The sequence below is a fragment of the Dioscorea cayenensis genome, chromosome 13, assembly GCF_009730915.1.
Source record: "Dioscorea cayenensis subsp. rotundata cultivar TDr96_F1 chromosome 13, TDr96_F1_v2_PseudoChromosome.rev07_lg8_w22 25.fasta, whole genome shotgun sequence".
Lineage (NCBI taxonomy): Eukaryota > Viridiplantae > Streptophyta > Magnoliopsida > Dioscoreales > Dioscoreaceae > Dioscorea > Dioscorea cayenensis.
Genome location: NC_052483.1, coordinates 3,147,346 through 3,169,117, shown reverse-complemented (window position 1 = coordinate 3,169,117; position 21,772 = coordinate 3,147,346). Strand labels below are relative to the sequence as shown.

The following is a 21,772-nucleotide window of genomic DNA, read 5'->3' as shown; positions in this document are numbered from 1 at the left end:
TATCCTTCTTAATGATGTGCTATTTTACACTTTTATTAATAGTGAACTTTATTGATGATAACTCTAATAAAGTATACTAGAAAGGGCTTTATCCAAAGTTCCAAATTTTAAATCAATAGTCTTTAGCAAATCCTTAATATATTCACACTCAAGAATTGAATTGCGTATACTAGTAGATATGTGATTTTAATAAATATTATTCTCATGTAATTAGATCATTGATAATATTTATACAAGACAACCATTCTCTAAATACGAGTGCCCAAAACAACATTCAGTTCAAAGCTCATAATATTGTAAACATTGCCCATATATTTCAATTAGAAAAGAATTCATTTTTAACACTACATAATTATCAACACTTAAATAGAGAACATTCAATCATCATATGAAAACCATAAAACCAAAACTATTATAAATAAAATAATTATGCTTATAAAACAAAATTTGAGGCAAACAAACAAATCATTATGCTTACCAATGCAAGTCATACCTAAAACATGAATCAAGTGGCATTTATAATCTGCCTGTGGGCGAAGACATAAACACACAATAAATTTATCTTTATTGATGAAATTAATGGATAATCAAAATTTATTAATACCAGTGAGAAACTTAAGAGATAAAAATTATGCAATATTTTATCCTGATTAATTGTAGAAATATCATAAAATCCCTATGAGGCAAATTATTACATCAATCATAATTAATCACAACTTGTCACCTGATAAAACTAGTAAATAATTAAATTTCTTAATACCTGTGAGAGACTTAAAAAATATAACAATTCACTATTTTATCCTAATTAATCATGAAACATATAACAAAATCCTTGTAGGGGTAAAATTATTACATTAATTAAATAAGAATTATTTATTATTTTATCCTAATTAATTATGAAAAATATAGTGAAATGCTTGTGGGGCAAAGTCATTATATTAATCATGATTAATCACAACTTATGTCATTTAATCTTAATGTGATCATATACACTCTTAATGTGTCATTTTATATAATCGTGACGACTCCATAATTAGTTGAATACACATGATCACATGACATCAAACTTTATGTATAAATAAAGTTCAATAATTGTGCACAAAATATAAACCAATTTAATGCAGATAGAAACATCTCCACATGTCATTAATCCAAATGTGATCAAGTAAAAGCTCTTAATGTATAGTTTTTCATGATCATAGATATTGTGGCTGGTTTAGAGTCAATGAAAACTATATAATCACATAACATGAAACCTTATATGTAAATAAAGATTTAATAACACAAGATATGAACAATGTTTAATACAAAAAAAAGACTAAATATTAATTATAATTAATAGGAACTTATGTAATTCAATCTAGATATGATCTAATAAGAGCGCTTTAATTACAATTATTCATAAGCATAGGTGTTGCCACAACTCCATAATCAATGAAAATTTTACAATCACATTACAAATAACTTTATACACAAGTAAAGTGCAACAACATAAACACAACTTGATGCAAATAAGGTATCTTTAATAGTGTATTTAATTGCAATATATGTCAATAAACTTAAATGTGATCTTATAAAGTCTTAATGCATAATTTACATAATCATGGATGCCGTGGCACTTCTAGATCAATAAATTTATACTATCACGTGACATATAGCCATGAACAAATTCAATGCAAATAAAACAATTAATTATACTTATTATAATTAAACCACTTAATATATAAAAAATTCCATACAAACAACCCTCAGAAACAAATAAATAAATAGATAGGGTTTAACATGCAAAAACACACTTAATTTGTTTAAAGCAAAGGAATTTTGCACAAACATCGGTCACTTTATTTAATTCGAAACATCATTCAAAATAATGGATAATATAAAATAGAATAAAATAAAAATAATAATAAAATAATAAAAATATTAAACTCAATGTCAGGGTTTTACCCTACTTTCTTCCAGTTAAATAAATATAGCATAACAAATAATCACCACAAACGACCTCTTACTTTTTTTTTTGTACCATATCTCTTAAAATCAGGGTATAGATGCTTGTTAAACTTGCGATTGGACTTCACCCCTGTGAACACCCCTGATTTTCCTTAAATAAAAGATGCTTATCACTAGATAACCATGATTACAAATGGCTCACAATAGCATCATTATATTGCACCTTTGTTAATCAACTGAAAATATCTTATCACTAGATAATTCCTTCCTTGGTTAGTAATTACAAATGGCTCACAATAGAATCATTATATTGCACCCATGTTAATCAACTGAAAATATTTTACATAAATTTTTTTAAAAAAATACAAAACAATTTAAAAAATAAAAAATTACCAAATCAACATGGTTAACGAGTAGACTAAATTGAAAAATTAAAAATATAAAAAAAAATAGAAAATAACCAATATGGTAAGATCTCAACACATCATCTACTTTGAAAAAACAAGTTGAAATAGATCATAAAAAAGCTAAAAAACAGAATAGTCATATACTACAAAATCATTTTTCTTAGGTCCCTGTAAAGAAGAATAAAAAAGAAGAAAAAACCCTAACCCTAACCCTGGAGATGCAGTCATGGACTTTGCGGAGTTGGAGGCGATCGAAGGCCTCCGATGGCCGTGGAATTCATGGCCGCCATCCGCCTCCTCCTCCGCCGAACTCGTCGTCCCTCTTAGCGTTCTCTTCACTCCGTTGATGCCCGTCTCCGACCTCCCTCTCCTCCCCTACGACCCCTTGTCCTGCTCCTCCTGCTCCTCTGTCCTCAACCCCTTACGCCCGCGTCGACTACCGCTCCGCCGTCTGGTCCTGCCCCTTCTGCCTCGTCCGCAACCCCTTCCCCCGTGCCTACGCTGGCATCGCCGACCACAACCTCCCTGCCGAGCTTTTCCCCACTCACAGCACCGTTGAGTACCTTCTCAGCAGGAGCCCTGCTTCCTTTGAATCTTCGTCTTCGTTGGCGGGGTTCGATGCCGTGAAGGCGGTCGCCGGGTCGTCGTTTGTCTTCGTGATCGATGCTTGCACGGAGGAATCGGAGTTCCGGGCGCTTAAAAATGAGATCTTGCATGTGGTAGCGCAGCTTCCGGAGAATGCGCTTGTCGGGCTGGTCTCGTTTGGTGCCATGGTGTGGGTGCATGATCTTGGCTTCAGTGATTGTTCTAGAGTTGTGGTGCTGTGTGGTGATCGCGAGCTTAGCTCAGAGAAGGTATTTAATTCTTTTTTGCCCCCTCTTGTTGTTTGGGTTTTAAATTGGTTCTTCTGCTATTTGATTGATTTATTTGTTTATTATTATTATTTTGTATTTTTTTTTCTTCTTGTGAATCCGTTGGTTGTAGCAATTTGGAAAATGTGTTGAAATTCTTGATTATCTATGCTTGGGACCTCTGAGAACGCTATGTGCAGTTGAATTGAAATGTGAACTTTAGCCTCTAAAGGTGGTGGGCTATCATTTTATGAGAGGTTGGTGTGAATTTGGTAGTGGGTGCTCATGATTTCATATTCTAAGAGTTTCTGGCTTGTTAATTGTTATCTAGCAAAGATTGATTTAGCCTGTTATTGGTGATCTAGTATTTCAAATAACCACCATTTAGGGCTGAAGTTTGGACGAACTTTAGAAGCCAACATTTTAGCTGATTCATATTTTTTTTTATATTTCTATCTGTTTGTCTATGATGTGTATTGTTTTGGAATAAGTTCATTTTTGGTCACTGTAAACCAAAAATGTTACCTTTTTCTTTTTATCCAAAGATAAAATTATTTTCTTTAATATGGACCAAAACTACTGATTTTGTTTTATGGAATATTGCTGCAATATTATTTGAGTGACATGGAGTTTCTTGACCCTTTGCCTTAAGAGTAGTTCTATTTCTCAATGGTGCCGGGAAGGGACATAACTGCAGTAGAGTATTCTTGGATGATCCACATCCGTGGGTTAGATGCTGATGAGGATTTAGAACTATCCATTTGATGACTGATGAATCTGTTTTAAGTTTTGGGACCAAAATGAATATAGAGGTATAGTATAGTGACCAAAAGTACACTGTCACCTTTGTTGGCATGCGCATCTCATTATTGAGACTACTCCATTCTCTGTTCTTTTTCCGGAGAAGATGAGTTTCAGTCAAGTTTTTGGAGTACAAAACTGTGGTAGTTCTTTGTTGTTCTATAAAGTTTTTTGTATGGTTTTTATTGGGGAAATAAGAAATCTTTTTGTGAGAGTTAGGATTTAAAAGAATGATAGCATTCCCTTTTGAAATTTGAAACAGTTATTAGTAGTTATTTCACTTGCATCCTGTAACCTTTGTAGTTCTTGGCATTTGATATTCATGCTTTCTAAGGAATAAATTTACATGTACCATTGCTATGCAAGAACTTTTAGGTAGTGAAGTTATAGGAGGGTGAGAGCTTTAACAAGAAGGCATCTTCTTTACAAGTCTTAAACCCTAGGTTTTACAAACTGGCTAACAAACTCAACATTCTCATTTTCTATGTTAAAAAAACAGGTAAAGTTTCTGAACTACAGTTCTTTGTGATGTAAAGCAGTCAAACTAGCACCATCTGTTAGTTAGATGGCCAATTGTCCTGACTGTGCTTTTTGATCAAGTATATTGAATTTTTAGTTAGTCACAAGAAGTATTGTTATACCATAAGACATATTGAGCACAGGTTCTGTTTTTTTTTTGGATGGTGTGTTATTGGATCTTTTTGTGTTGATCAGTTCATATCTAAAGGATAGTAGTTAGATAGGCAGTTTGTAGTTATTACAAAGATAGGTGAAGGACTTAAAAAAAAAAAGAGGCAATTTTTTGCAATGCTAAGCAATTATTTATTTGGCAAATGATATAATATCAGTTGGAACTGTAATGATAACTAGGTTGTAGAAGGATTTTATTATCCTTTTGCACTCTATTATGTTACACTTGGTGACTTATAGCTGAACCCAACTCCTTGCACCAGAAAAGTTAGTATTTCTTCTGTGGAGGTTTTTGAAGGTTGTTAATGTTTAAAATATCGAGAAGATTTATTTCTTCCAGGTAATAAATTATCTGTGAAAGAACGAGAAGTTTGAAACTGAGATCTTCTAAGATGTCCACTATGGGAACAGTTCCAATCTGTGACTATATAAAACAGTTAAAATGGCTTGAGACTTTTAAACTATGAGTATTAAGTGCTTCTTTTGGCATTTCAACCCGGAAACCTGCAGTCTAGTTGGTGATTGTTCGATTGTATGTTAGCTTGTGCTATTTTGTTGTGTGGTCAACTTAGGATTATGCTGAACAGCTGAAGGTTTTCATATGTGTGCATTAGATAACTATTGCTATTTTCACCTGAATTAGCATCAGCAAATGCTTCTCCAGGAGCTTATTTATGTCGCATCTCTTGTTTGATTAACAACTGATCCAGATCTTGATTTAATGATAACATTTTCTCCAGAATTTACTAGTTGCGTTCAAGGCATGCTCATTTTCACTGCAATCATCTACTTTGTTGTTTGATTTTGAATTACCATTTCTGATTTGTGATGGAGTTTATGTTTCTGAATATGTATGTCTCATTGCAGCTGTGACTTATTAATTGCCATATATAATCCTCGATGACTTTTATGTATTTTGTTTTCTTTAGATTCAGGACCTTATGGGCATTTCTCGCCAACATCATCGCAAATTAGGATTGTCTCAGTCACTTAAGCAAGGTTTTCTTCTTCCAGTATCAGAATGCGAGTTCAATATCACTACTGCTATTGAAGAGCTTATTTTATTTAATGCATTACCTGGTCATCGCCCTCAAAGAGCCACTGGTGCTGCTATTTCAGCTGCAGTGGCTATTATAGAAGGCTGTGCCCCTAATTCTGGTGGCCGAATTATGGTTTTCACATCTGGTCCAGCAACTGTTGGTCCTGGGATGATTGTAGAGACTGATCTTAGTCATTCCATTCGTACCCATCAAGATCTTTTAAGTGGCCATGCACCTTTTGCTGAGCAAGCCCGTAGCTTCTACAGACAATTGTCTCAGAGATTATCTGACAGATCGCTTGTTCTAGATCTATTTGCTTGCTCCCTTGATCAGGTTGGAGCAGCTGAAATGAGATTCCCTATTGAGACATCTGGTGGCTTAGTGATGCTGATGGAGACATTCGAGTCAGAGCAGTTTAAGAAGTGTTTGAGGCACATTTTTAAGCGTGAAGGAACTGACCATCTCAATATGCATTTTGATGCAACCGTCGAAGTTGTGACTACCAAGGAGGTTAAGATCTGTGGAGCTTTAGGGCCTTGCATGTCTCTTAAGAAAAAGAACAGCTCTGTAAGTGAGAAAGAAATCGGCCAGGGGGGGACAAACACATGGAAGATGAGCACACTAGCGAGCAAAACATGCCTGGCCTTCATTTTCCAAGTTAGCACTGCTCAAAAGGCCGAGCCATCGAAGGTCTTCTTTATTCAATTCATGACAAGGTATCGCCATGGAAATGGTGGGCTTCGCTTGAGAGTGACTACGGCTGCAAGACGGTGGGCTGCAACCCGGTCGCCAGAAATCGTGGCAGGTTTTGATCAAGAAGCTGCATCTACAATCATGGCCCGGCTTGCTATTCATAGGACAGAAGAATACCATGCTCGAGACGTTATCCGATGGTTGGATAAGATGTTAGTCCGCTTCTCATCCAAGTTCGGTGAGTATATACCTGAAGATCCATCCTCCTTTCGCCTTTCTTCAAACTTCTCCCTGTTCCCTCAGTTCATCTACTATCTAAGAAGGTCCCAATTTATTGATGTCTTCAACTGTGCACCGGATGAAACTGCCTTCTTTAGGCTAATGCTCAACAGAGAAGGGGTTGTCGGATCCCTTATCATGATCCAACCTACTCTTTTCCAGTACTCGCTCGATGGGCCGCCTATTCCTGTGCTACTTGATGTCAGCTCAATCAGACCTGATGTTATTCTTCTCTTCGATTCGTATTTCCATGTAGTGATTCACTATGGTTCAAAGATTGCACAGTGGAAACAACTTGGATATGACAAAGATCCAAGCCATGAGAACCTAAGAAAACTACTCGAGGCACCGGAATTGGATGCGAAAGCACTTGTTGAGGATCGAATTCCTATGCCGAAGCTCATTCGATGTAATCAGCATGGGAGCCAAGCAAGGTTTTTGCTTGCGAGGCTTAACCCGTCTATTACTCAGAAGTCTCAGTTGGTGAATGGGTCGGAGATTGTATTTACAGATGATGTGAGCTTGCAAGTTTTTATAGAGCACTTGCAAGCTTTGGCTGTGCAGGGTTGATAACAAGGATGGGGTGTTTTTAACTGTCCTTTTGTTTTGTGAATATTAGAGGTTCATACGGCTGTTTACTATGCTTTTTGCTTATGTATTTTGTATTTGACTTTCTGTAAGAAAATCATGGATGGGTTATTTTTCATATGTTTTTTTTTATATTTAGATTCGTAATAATTATATTCTTTTCAACACACAAAAATGTCAGCAGTTGTGGTGGAGACAAGGATTTGTGGAAGTGTTTTATGAAAGAATTATAGAAAAGGTTGTTTTCAGGATTTGTATATTTCTTATGATTCTTATGATAAATAATAATAGAATTATAGAAGATTATTTGGGGTATGTTTAAATTTTTTTATTTTTCTAATGGAAAAGATAATTTTTGATATTTAGTCATTATAATTATGATTTATTGTAATATCAAAGAATAAATTCATAATATTTGGTCATATATTAAAACATTATTTACTATGTGGACATTTTCTGCAATGGAAGATATGTTTTAATTAAATATTGATAAACTAGGCATTAATTTGAGCAAGCCATATTGCCTTTGTAAACCATTTGGTAATTTTCATGTAATTTTTTCTACTAATTCTTTTAAATGGTTTTTTAAATATGTTTTTTTGTTTATATTTTTTTGTTTGTATTTTCTTTCCATGCATCCGATTGAGTAGATCTTTCTAAACTAGGAGCACATATATTTGAAGTTCTTGATTTTTTTAACTCTTCTTAATATCTTTGCTTCTCCACATAACTCTTTAAGAAATTTATATGAAATTCTCATTTTTGTTCTTAAATTGTTTCTTATTTGTGTTTTCTCATGCCATTTTGGATAGTTTCTTAATAGTTTTTATTCAACTATTATTAACTGTTTAGAGGAATACTAAGAAATTCTGTCACACTACTCATAAAGTAAACATAATACCAACATTTCTTTTGTGGATTTTTTTAAGAATTTTTTTTATCTTAAAAAAAAATTGCAACACTTCATATTTTTCATCTAGATAGATATTATTTATAAACCCAAAATCAAATATCTTTTTCTGCTTGAATGACTATTGATGGGGTTTTGATTATTGTTACTTGTGTTAGATATGTTCAATAGAATAAGTCTCCTAGCCGTTTGGTGGAGATCAGGTATTTAAATTTGATTTGCTATCTTTAATCCTGATAGGATTCATTAGTAAAAATCCATTTTGCCCCAACAATTACTGTATAATATTTTTTTATTATTTATAATAATTTCTACTTGACATATATTTATATTGATCAATTTCAATAAAACGTTTGTTTTGCTATTTGAGTATTTCTAATTTTAATATATCTCTCCCAATATTTTGAAAAATCTATATCCTTCATATATTTTATTCTCAGTGAATATTGGGATAAAAATAGATGTGTCTCTTTTGTATATCAAAATTTTTTAGTACAAATATAATTTCTAACTTAGGGTCTGTTTGGATGCAAAAAAAAAAAAATATGACATAGTTTTATTATGCAGGAAGTGCAAGTGATTATTACAGAAATTATGACATATTTTATTCCTACAGAATGAATGTTTGGGTAACAAAATAAAAAAATATTACAAAAAATATTACATATTTTTTTCTTATATAATGAGTGTTTGTTTTGCATAATAAATAATTATTACATAATAAATATAACCGTTGGATTATAACCATTGGTAATTAAATTTTGAAAAATAGCCATTAAAATATAGCCGTTGTAAATATAGTCGTTATAATTATAGCCGTTATCATTTTTCCCTATTTATACACAACATGATTCCTTTGCATTATACACATAACTGAAAAAAAAATTCATAGTTCTAACCATTGTTTCACCATGGACTCCTTAAATCTTTGGCGGAAAAGAAATGAAGAAGATGATCTACTTATGCTCAACAATTGGTCAAGAGAATGTTTAGCACCTTCCAGCAATGTAGAACATCACACATCCATTCTTACAAGTGATGCATATGTAGAAGAAATTCTTCAAGGTCATGAGGAACGTTGCAAAAGAGAATTTCGTATGGAGCCTTATATATTTCAAGCACTGGTTGATCGTCTAAGAGAAAAATCTCTCCTCTGCAACTCAAAACAAACAATAGTCGAGGAGCAACTAGCAATGTTCATGTACACTCTAGCTCATAATGCTAGTAACCGTGATGTGCAAGAGCGATTTCAACATTCTGCAGAAACGGTTAGTCGATATTTTAGTAAAGTACTTAAAGCTGTTAATCGACTTGCTCGTGAATATATAGAACCTCCATCGACACTGACATCACCAGTTATTCAGAATACCCGAAAATTTTTCCCATATTTCAAGGTAGGCAAATCTATATACTATGAAGTTTATTGTGAATTTTTTTCGTCTTTATAAATGTTTATATGTTTGTTTATTTTTTAGGATTGTGTTGGTGCTATTGATGGAACACATATTCCAATCACGATTTCTTTGGATAAGCAAGATCCTTACAGAAACAGGAAGCAAACGTTATCACAGAATGTTATGGTTGCATGTGATTTTGATCTTCGTTTTGTATATGTACGAGTTGGTTGGGAAGGTTCTGCTTCCTACGCTAGGATTCTCCAACGTTCGATTGAACAAGGTTTAGAAGTCCCACGGGGTAAATATTATCTAGTAGACGCAGGATATGCTAATACCCCGAATTTTATTGCTCCATATAGAGGTGTCCGGTACCATTTGCAAGTGCAAGGTCGAGCGCAAACTAGACCGGGCAATTATAAAGAACTATTTCATTTGCGACATGTGTCATTACGGAATCATGTTGAACGCATCATCGGCATTTTGAAGATGAGGTTTCCAATCCTTAAAGTAGCAACTTTCCACCCAATAAACTCTCAAACTGATATAGTGGTTGCTGCTTGTATGTTGCATAACTTCATCCGTATACATAATGGTACAGATGTTGTTGAGGATTTCGATAATGAAGCCGAAGAAACTATTGTTCCTAATGGAGATGAGTCATACGGAGAGGATGTTGATACCATGAACTCTGAGCGAACTGCAGGTGCTCGTAAAAGAGATGAAATAGCAATGCAAAAGTGGAATGATTATTGTAGCTACCGCCGAGCCTAACCATAGGTGTGTGACAATCATAAAATTGTTTCTTATCCATTATATCGCAGAGCACTTTTGGATGAATGAATCTTGGGTCTTGTTCGAAACCATTGCCTATACTGAAATAGCATTATAGAGTATATTACAAGACAAAAGGATACTTATGAACAAATTCATGCCAAACAAAAAAAAAGACATACAATCAAAATTACACATAATGAAAAGATCCCCATAACAACTTTAACACGTTCAAGATTACATGTTCATAATCAAAACAAGTTCATGGGAAAAAAATTGTGCTTATGAAAACATTCAAGTTCAGGATAACAAGTTCATAATCATCTTCTACTCAATTTTAGAGAACATCATTTTGAGCCATGGCACTTTATGATCTTCCTGAAGACATAAGAAGAGTTCACGATAACTCTTATCTTTAATGAAAATTTGGGTAGCTTTGAACATTTCTTCTTCAGTGAAAATGGCACTCATTTCATTAAACACCTTCATGCAATCTTCTATTGTGTGTTTCTCCACTACTTGAGTGCCCTTGAGAACTTCAAGATATTCTTTGTTCTCGCGCTCTCGAAATGCAATGTATTTATCCATATTGAATGATGAATCTTGCGGCTTTTTCCCTTTTCGCTCCCTTTTTCTTCTATGTCCATCTTGATCTCTTAGTCCCCATAGAATTTCATTGCTTGAACTTTGAGTGTGAGGATTCCGTGGTTGAGAACTAGGTGGTAACACTTGCATGATACCATCATCCTCAGTCTTGTGTGTAGGTGATTGTTGCCTTGAATCGTTTGGAGTAAAAACACTTGGAGTTGGGGTGTGCACTGGTGATTGGGAGATATCTTCATAATCTTCTATACCACGAGATCGTTTGCCTTCAGCATATCTCCCTACATTTTAAATATATAATTTGTTAGTGAAGTACAAGTTTATAAATGTAAAATATTAGAAAATATATGCTTACTCTCATAAACCTCCTGCAATGGCATAAAATATGGAAACGGTCTAGTATGCCACTTCCTTGCATCTCTATTCCTCTGTTTGATTTTTTTCAAATTAGATGGTTGTAATTAATGAAACCAGTCATTATGTATGTACATACCTCTAGTAGTGGTGCCCAAACATCATCAGGAGTGTACACAATATGTCTTTCATAATCCCATCCGAACCCACTTAATTCAGAAAACCCTTTTAGAAGCTTGTAAGTTTTTTTCAACTCTTGCTCTAATGCTTTGACTTGGCTTGTGGTGATACTTGGATTGGAAAACTTGGTTATCATGTCACGTACCATCTTGTTCCATGCTTCTTTGGTCCATCCATTTTGTGAACGGTACGCATGAGTATTATACTCACCTAATAACTTTACTAGGTGAGCCTTGTGAATTTCATTCCACTTTGCCCTAGCTTCATGTCTTCCTTCACTTGCCACACTTTCACTTGCCACACCTTCACTTGCCATAAGCACTGTAAAATATAACGGGTAGTACTCAGTTTTTTGGTAGAAACCATCAAACATATAATTGAATTTGTATTACATTTTGGGAAGAATTTGGGTGGTCCCTGCATGTTACTGGAAATTAAATATATTTTGAAAATTACAAAACTGCAAGTCTTTAGAAAGCCAACATGGCTGACAGAATTTATTTACCATGGAAGTAAGGCTGACCTATTAAATATGCATTACAATCTGGGTAAAATTAACTTACAAAGGATCTATTAAAGGAGCCAAACTCGAGGAATCAGTTGCACATTGCAAAATCATAATCAATAGAACAATCAAGCAGTTGAATCATGAAAATTATAAAAAGTTAAATGTTAAGATTGCACAAATGGTTGCCAGTTTAAATAATATTAGAAGCAGAGTTCATAATGAAAAGCATAAAAGCAATTTAAAAAACAAAAAAGAAAAAGAAAAAGTTAAGGGAAGCAACATAGTACACAATTAATTGCTAGACTGTCTTCAAGTTGCAATTAACCATTTGTCTCTATCTTACAATTATCTAAAACTCTTTTAAAGCTACATAGGGCCATGCATTATTGACATTGGGAGGCCATAACATTATAATTTAAGTCATTCTTTAAACTTAAGCAGCAAAAACAAAATTGACAATCTCTTGATATAGTATTGGAGATTGATATTCATAGGTATTTGATATTAATTAAACTAAAAGAAGTGAGTACGGAGAAAATAGGATGGGAGATCTTGTATGAAATGTGAGTGGCAAAGGGTATGTCGGGTCTTCAATATCATGGCTTCTAACATTCTATCCCACTAGTTGCAATATCAACTAGAAATTTTTGAAATTTTTCCTTGTTACGATAAGGTTAGATTGCTATCCCTATTCATGATGTCAAGCGAGATTCAATAATAAGCTTGAACATTTTGCGGAACTCGAGAGATCGCGAATTGAATACATCAAAGTAAAGCACCATTTGCCAAAAGACATATGCATTTATTCTCCGAGCATCAACAGTTGTACATATAATCAGAAACTCATTAAATCAATTAAATGGTAATCACATGAACTAATGAATCTTAGCCACCATTTTTTTTTTAAACCAAGAGTTTTGCTGCTGTGAGTAATGCGAATAATCAATTTATACTCAGCCCAGCAAACAACCTGCAGAAAAATTATATATGTCTTAAAGCATTATTGTATAAAACTCAACAAGTTATGTCAGAATGATCAGATTAACATGAAATTCAGCAGCAGAAATCATGTGGCCATTAATTAGTTTTTTTCCATTTAATAAACAAAGTTGTTGACAAGTTAAAGCAAATTAAAATTGAAGATAAGATGAAGATATTTAGATAATGACTTGATGAAACATCAGCCATATGATTTGTCAAAGCTGATAAAAAGATTAGATTGATGATAAGATATGATTAAAACCAAAGTGGACATCAACATGATATGATGATTAAAGTTAATGCTGATGAAAATTAAAATTAAATAAAGTTTCGACCATTTTCTGTAAATGAGCTGTGGAATATCAACATTTGGCAGACTTGGTGATTCAAAAACTGATAGTTTCGACCATTCAGTTACTTGTTTAAATTAATGAAAAATGACTTTTTGATAAGTTATTCTATAAAAGAGCACATCTTATAAGAAGATTGTGAATACCTAAATCTGCATGCTGGCATCCTAATTTTCTGTTCAAATAAGCATATTCTTTGTCCGCCCAATGAACAATAACATCGACCTCATCTTTCTGTTGAAGAAACCTTCATGAATTCCCTTTGACTTGCTAAAAGAACCAAACGAACTGAAATCAACAATCTAATCATTGATCAAAATTACAAGCCAAGCTTTTCTATCATCAATCTATTGAAAACCTAGTTAATTTATCAATACAGCATGTTTTTCCAGTTCTCAATAGCAGTGCAATCCCTTGATGAATCTGTGACAACAATAGTGCACAGAAATGCTCTGCATTGATTCACTAAATTTCCAATGAAATCCAGACACAAATGGACACAAATAGAGATCATACACCAGTTTGGTCTAACAACATAATTAAGAATACTCATTGAACACAAAGTCTATTTTAAATTCAACCATTAGAACCCGCAAATTCAACAAAACCTATCACAGAGATCCAACTTTTATACATCAAATGCTTTGAAATGAAAGCATGAAAATTAAACAGAGAAGAAAGAAACAAATCTGAAAGTGAAAGCTCAGCATACCTCTTCGGTTTCGCCGCCGCGTGAAGGATGAAAAGAGGTGGAACAAGAAACTTGCAACACCAGCCCTTTTATAAACTCCGAGAGTCGGTGCCCCAGATCAAACCCTAAACCTTGTTATCATGGCTTCAGGCGTCGGTGTTGCCGCTCATCGGCCGGCGACACGGCTGTTGGAGGTGGGAGGGTGCTTCGGGTGTTCCACTCCGCAACGGCTTCAAGCTTCTGGCGTGACAGTCGGCAACACAGCAAATTGAGACTCGGTTTTGATCTTCATTTTTGAGAAGAAAGGAGTTCGTGCGAAGGAGAGAGGGCGGATGAGAGGGGTCACGACTTTCATAAGAAAAAAACATTCCAGTTCCACTGCAATATTTTTTTCTGGCAGAATCCCCACATTATGCCATATTTTTGGGGTGTAAATTAGGTACCCAAACGACCATTATGCCATAAATCCATGAAAATATTTTTTTCCGCCATAATGTATGGATTATGTAGGATTTTTGGTTTATCCAAACAGGGCCTTATATTCGTTTATCCATTTTATACATATTATCCATACCTCAGCAGAAGTCTTCATAGTTCTTATCATCTATAAATGCTTTTATGGATTTGACTATAATTGGCTTCTCCTGAGTTTGAATACAAATTTTGAATTCTATTTTTTCTGGAACTCTGTTATATTTCATGTATAGTCTTGGATTTTTTTTTTCCTTTTCTAATATTGCTGTATATCCTATTGGTAACCGTTGTTTTTATAAAAGTGTTATTGTTGCACTTGTATCTACTAATATTTGTGTTATGGCCAACTGCGTTTGTTTATAATGTACTAATTTTTTTTAATTCATTTCTTTTTATATCTCATATTATAATAGGAAATTATTTTCTCTTCCTTTTTCATAGCTAAAAGAGATTGTTCTTGGAGAACTAATTCTAATAGCATTTGAATAGTAAATTATTTGATCAGACTAGTTAAAGATGCCGTGGTCAAATCAATTAATGTAGTTTTTTTTTTTGACAAAGTCAATAAACGTTATTAAAGAGACAAACAGGTATAGAGGTGCATCAGTTATATAGCTTAACAACCCCCTAAATACTTACCATGTGGGGCTGGTTAATACACGGGCGATGAAGGCCTACCACATACAGTAACCAAAATGTTATATAAGGGACCATAATCACACAATAGTATATCCCACCATACTGTGCACCCCTAGATGAGTGGAGAATACGCCTCCTCCCACAAGGGACTCACACTAAGACACGGTGAATGAACATTGCTCTACCGTATTAGGAAGCGTAAGGTTCCAACCCCTCATTTGCCCATGCATACTTTATCTCTTGCACTAAGCAAGTGTTGGCAATTCTTGAAATTTTATTATTTTTATTACTGCGAGCTTAAATCTATCGTCTATCATTGTAGGGATATGTTCTTATAGTTATAAAAGTTTGTTTGGTGGACAAGATAAGGAGTATAGATAAAATAAATTAGTATATCTTATTTTATTCTTTGTTTTGTGGGCCAACAAGATATAAAAGTCTTATCATATCCATTTTATCTTGCCCATAATCTATGATTAATCTTATAAGAGGATTGAGATAAAACTTGGTAGGATAAGATAAAAATTTACTTTTTTACCTTTTTACCCTAACACTTCTCTCCTTTTTGCTTAAAAGCATTGGCTTCAATTGAAGGGATTTGCTTCTCTTCCTCTTACTTATTCATCTAGTTTTTCTAAATCCAACATAGTCCTCTCTTTTTTTATCGGATCTCGTAATATCCGTGACTAGAAGCTCATCAATGACAAGACCAAGTCCGGGACACAAATCTCATTAAAGTCGATTAGCCCACAATCTTTAATCTGATTTTGATAATCAATTTTGACTTTTTCTCTATGTTTTTTTTAAAAAATTTTTGAATTGGTTATTTTGTGAATTTTATCATTTTATTATTTTATTTTATGTTAAATTAGCATGTCCAATTAATTGTAGAAATCATGTTAAGCTTTGTTTTCAATCTTTTTGTGTTTGAAATCAAGCATTTTCCCTTTTTGACTGATTTTGGCAGTTACTTTAATATATTTACCATTTTTCTTATGATGCTTTCCCTTTTACAATTGAAAGCTTTATGTTTTGTAGACAATGTTAAAGAAACATGGTATGCATTGGGTCTATATGATATATTTTGATTTGAATGCAGTAGATCTTTTTCTAAAGAACTATGGCTTGGGCATTGTTGATGATTTGAGGTTTCCTTTGATCATGAGTCAAATTAAATTTTTATATATATATATTTGGCCTTTCCAAACTATTCAACCACATAATTTTTTTTATCAAAGTTTTTTAATAAAATAATAATGAAAGAGGCTAGCAAGGGAGTTACAAAAAATGGGTAGCCTAAGGCTTTATCAAGGTGTTGGATATAAGCTATGATTTAAGCATGCATAAACATTAATTAAAAGCAATAATGATAATTAAAGTGATGAAACGTTCTAGCTTGGGATCAGGCATGTAGTGCACTGCCCTAGCACTAAAATAGCCCCCACTTTGTGCAGGTTCAATAGCTCCACACTCTAGTGCTAGGATATACTAATCTAAGGAAGATGACTCCTTGCTTAGCACGATAAGTCAAGAGTTCCATTCAAGTATCACCCAAAAGAAAAGTAAAGGTGCGAACTAGAAATTTTTTTTCACAGGAAGAGAGTTGAATGATTTTAGCTTAAAGGGGAAGAAGATGAAGTGTGTGTGTGTGTGTGTGTGTATATAAGCCTAAATCATCATAACTTTATATATACACAGATGCAATCAAAAGATCCCATCAAACTGTCATAAAAGTCCATTGGATGAGAATCAATAGATATAACCTAGCTAGTGAAAGGATAGGATAGGCTTGTAGCTAAGCTTTGAAATATCATCACTTTTGGTGAGATGATGTGAAAGGCGTGAAGGTCTAATGTATTTAAAACTCAAAACCTATGAGGATTTAGGATTGGATGTATAAAGCTTAAGCTCTAACAATCCCCCACTACAACCAAAACTTAAATCATTTCTATATAACAAATTTATGTATATATGTATACTCACACTAAATGATCATCAATGAAAACTCAAAAACAAATATTAAAGATAGTGACAAATTTAACAATAGAACAAAGAAACATGAAAACAAAATGAAAAGATTGGGTTTTCATAAGATCAAAATTGAGTTGTCTTTACAAGACTTGATCCTTAGCTTTCGATAGAGTTTTCAACTGATAGGGATAGTAGTGAACTAAGTCTTGAACTACAGTCCTTTGAATCAGAATTCATCTTGAGCAAAATCATGGCGCATTATTTGGTCATGCGCTCGATACGATTTCATGGAGATTATTAGAGAGTTAGCCTTTATACTCTCATAGTTGCGGCTTGACAGCTATCTCCACATAGGTGAAAACTCTAGAGATATCTAAAGTGTAATATCTCACTTAACAAACTTTGGTCTCATTACGAGCTTTGCTCAACCTTAATCCACTACATGAGAGCACACATCCTATGAATGGGTGACAATATATATACACACCTCAAATATATGTTGGGAGCTCTTCCAGTCAACCATTCAATAGCTTCCCTTTGAACCTCTATCCTGGCATCTTCATTCATAAAAGTAGGGTTATTACTATTATTGACCTTTATGGGTTAAGCCTCATTCCCCTTAACACTTATGCTATCATTTGTCTCGATAGCCCTTTAGTCATGCAATCTGCAAAATTTAGCTCTGACTTTACATAATCAATGATCAAAATATTGTGATGTCTGTTCATTTTATTGTTAGTACTTTCATTCTTGTACTATTCAATAGCATATTTTAAATCACTATGTATAGCAATAAGTGACATAGGAGAAGGCATAATAGGAATCTGATAAAGCAAATTTCTAATTCACTCAGTTTCAGTGTATGTAGAATCAAGCGCAATCAATTCAGCTTTCATGGTACTCCTAGCATTGAGTTTCAACTTATAAGATTTCCATTGGATAGCTTCTCTCCCAAGTAAGAATACTTGGCTTAAGGTTAATTTTAGATCTACTAACTCAAATATCCAGTTTACATTTATATATCCCTTTACCACACTAGGAAATCCATTGTATCTCAATCCAAAAGACATAGTACTGTTTAGGAATATGAGAATCCTCTCAAGAGTATTCAGCGTTCTTGTTTTGGATTAGTAGTATATCTACTCAACCTAGGTACATAGTACGGAATATCAGGTTTGGTTTTGTTCGATAACTACATAAGGGATCCTATGATCTAAGCATAAAGACCTTGATCAACAAGTTTACCTTTATTTTTCTTAAGATGTATGTTGGGCTAAAAAGATGCAGCAGAAGGTTTGCAATCTAGATATTCGTATTTTTAAAACACTTTATAGTGTAATAAGATTGGGACAAAGTGATGCCGTATACTGATTTAGTATGCTTGATTCCTAGGATCACATTTGCATCCCACTATGTCTTTCATATCAAATTTCCCACTCAAGAAGTTCTTGACATCATTTACAAATCTAGGTTATGAGCAAGAATAAGTAAGTTATCAACATAAAGCATACAACAACACACTTGCGATATACTGATTTGTTGTAAACCCACAAGTCATAGTTGTTTACAACAAACCCATAAGAGAATTGTAAACTCAAACTTAGCATGCTACTGTTTAGTTAGCTGCTTAAGTCCATAAAGAGATTCTAGTAGTTTACAAGCCTTATACTCTTGTCCAGGGACAACAAAACCTTATGGTTACTCCATGTAAATTTCTTCCTCTAAATCACCATTTAGGAAAGCAGTCTTTACATCCATTTCATGGATTTTAAGGATGAAAGTAGATGCAATGGCTATGAGAGTCGTAATGGTAGTAATGAGAGCAATAGATGAAAACGTATTAAAGTAATCTAATCCCTTCTTCTGTTTGAATTATTTTTGCAACTAACCTAGCCTTGAACTTTCAATAGATCCATCGGATCAAATTTTCTTCATGAAGTCCCATTTGCAACCCAATGGTTTATTCTCAAGAGACAGGGAAGTAAGGATCCAGGTATTGTTGTTCATAACTGAGTTATGCTCATCATTTATAGCTTCTTTCCAGATAAATGAATCAGGGGAATCCATATCCTCTTGGTAAGTGGTAGGAGTATCCTCAATTATGAAGATAACAAAATTATCACCTAGGTTCTTTTCAACTCTTCCACCTTTGCTTCTTTTAGGTTTTTTTTTATAGGAGTAGGAACTAATCTAGAAGAGTAGTTCAATGTTAGAGGGATTTGGACAGACAACTGATTTCAGAGGGAAGATGATCTCAAAATAAACTGCATCCATAGCTTTAATGATGGTGTTCATAGCTATTTCACTCACCTCTAAATTAACAAATAAGAATCTTCCCACATTGCTATCTAAGGTATACCTAATAAACACTGTGTCAAGGTTTTTGGAACCTATCTTCCTAGTTCTAGGATCAGGGATTTTAACCTTAGCCAAACACCCTCATACTTGAAATAGTTTGAGCTATGGAGCTCTTCTTTTCCAAAGTTCATAGGGCGTAGTGTTGCGGTCCTTAAAAGCAATCCTATTCAGAATAAAATAAGCTAAGAGCAAGGCCTCCTCCCACAAGTCTTCGAGTACACTATAACTTAAAAGCATGGCATTTACCATGTCCATTATGGTTGTAATTTTCCTTTTAACAACCCATTCAACTTAATTGTATAAAGAGCAATAAAATTATGCACAATGTCATTTTTCTTATAAAAAAAAGAGATGACATTTAAAATATATACACCACCTCTATCAAATCCGAGAATCTTAGTGGCTTTTCCTAATTGGTTTTCAGCTTTGGTTTTGAAAATAGTGAAGTTGCTAAGGGTTTCATGTTTGAATTTGATAAGATAGGTGCAACAGAATCTAGAATGGTCATTTATAAAGGTAATGAATATTGGTTTCCAGCTCTAGTAGGAGTTTGACAGGAGTTACAAATATCACTATGAATCAAATCAAGCAAATCAGAATTTTAGTTGATATATTGGAAAGATTTCTTGGGTAGTTTGGCTTGAACATAAATTTGACAATTAGAAACCTTGATCAATCTTGGATTTAGGAATCAAGTTAAGGTTCATTAACCTTATAATAGTTCTGAAATTCACATGACCTTATCTTCCATGCCAAATATTACAAGATTCAACGTTGAAGACAATAGAAGATGAAAATGAACAATTAGAATTTTCATTGAAAGATAAATTAGAAGGTTCACAAACATTGAGTCTAAAAAAGCACCAAATATAAAACCTTTACCAACAAATAGATTTCACTTAGAGATTACAGGATGATTTGACTCTAATACAATTTTATAACAAGATAGGATAAAAAGAGAACCACTAATAAGACTTTTTCCTAATGTTAGGCACATGAGGAAAGTCTAATAAGGTGAGGACTTTTCCTGATGTCATCTTCAAGTCAATCTGTCCTCTCCCTAGCACATGTACTACTGATTTGTTTCCAATAGTCATACATCCTCCACTTGAGACCTGGTAAGTAAAGAAATAGAAATGTTTAGCACAAACATGGATGTTAACACCATAATCAAGACACCATCATATGTTTTGATAAGTCAAATTGATAGAAGGAGCAAATGATATAGACCTTAAGTGAGTTCCAGAGGAGTGTGTACCCATCTTAAGCACATTTACTTGTGGTTTGGATAAACTAGAATTTTTCTTGATAGGTTCAGTCTTTTTGAAGAAACAATTTAAAGCAATATGGTTGGTCCTACCACAAACAAAGCAATGTTTAGGGGTTTTCTCATAATTTTTTAAAACAAAAGATTTGGGGTATTGAGAGTTTGGGAACGAGAATGGAGAGGTTTTCCCTTAGCCTTATAGGATTTCCTTTTAGGGGAAAACTGAAGACCTCTAGGAGAAGAAATTGAACTCTTAGGGCTATCAGTATGCTCAATCAAGTAAACTCGGTTCTTATGAGGATCCCCACTTTTAGAAAAGATTTAATTTGCCTCCTCAATTCTAATGGTGTTGTAAACTCCCATAAGCTCCAAGGAATTATTCTTATGTTTAGGAGAATTGATACAATGTGGCTCTCATTGTAAATGGTTCCACACTTCTTTAACACTAACGTAATTATGAAAAGTATGAGTTTTCTCTCCCATGTCCATTCAATCTTCCATCTTGTAGTTTTCAAGCTATATACTCAGATGGCTTATCCTTGTGGCATTATCAGGACCATATTCCTTCTCTAAAGCATGCCAGTCATCATTAGCAATCTTAAAATCAAAATACTTGTTGTAGTGACGATTAGATAGAATATTAAGGGTTCTATAGCAACGATGAAAATCCATTTCTTCAGGATTTTTGCTAAGAGTTGAATAACTAGAGGTTTGATTAACAATTGAAATGGATAATTGGTGCAATCCATCTAGACCAAGGTCAGAAGAATCAGAATTAGGATTTTAAATGAGGGTTGTGTGCAGTCCTAGGGTGAAAAGCAAAATTCAACCTAATTTTTCCACCTCCTAATGTTAACTTTACCATCAAATCTTATAGGCCTGCAAGAGGTATCAGATTGTGTGTCTGACATAATTTGTAAATATATTGCAAATCAAAGATCAAAGGATAACTAGTGTGCCAGGTTCCAAAAATTTTAATAAAACATGCTAAAAAATTTTGTCAAGTAAATACACAAAAA

The 21,772-nt window shown here is 33.7% G+C and overlaps 3 protein-coding genes across 3 annotated transcripts; 2 read left to right on the top strand and 1 right to left on the bottom strand.

Annotated features, from left to right (window-relative positions):
- Positions 1 to 2,547: 2,547 nt before the first annotated feature.
- On the top strand, positions 2,548 to 7,358 carry LOC120274750 (protein transport protein SEC23). Its single transcript, XM_039281279.1, is given in 3 exon segments — positions 2,548 to 2,775; positions 2,777 to 3,211; positions 5,629 to 7,358. Coding segments are annotated over 3 exon segments (2,280 nt in total). The 5' UTR covers positions 2,548 to 2,583; the 3' UTR covers positions 7,282 to 7,358.
- A 2,428-nt stretch (positions 7,359 to 9,786) lies between these two features.
- Positions 9,787 to 10,377, top strand: LOC120274601. The gene has a single exon (XM_039281148.1). The coding sequence runs from the start codon at positions 9,787 to 9,789 to the stop codon at positions 10,375 to 10,377; it is 591 nt and encodes a 196-aa protein (XP_039137082.1).
- Positions 10,378 to 10,704: 327 nt separating this feature from the next.
- LOC120274600 (uncharacterized protein At2g29880-like) lies at positions 10,705 to 11,830 on the bottom strand. Its single transcript, XM_039281147.1, has 3 exons — positions 11,474 to 11,830; positions 11,336 to 11,408; positions 10,705 to 11,261 (listed from the first exon to the last, which is right to left on the bottom strand). Exons 1-3 carry the CDS (start codon positions 11,828 to 11,830, stop codon positions 10,705 to 10,707), a joined length of 987 nt encoding a protein of 328 aa, XP_039137081.1.
- Positions 11,831 to 21,772: the final 9,942 nt, after the last annotated feature.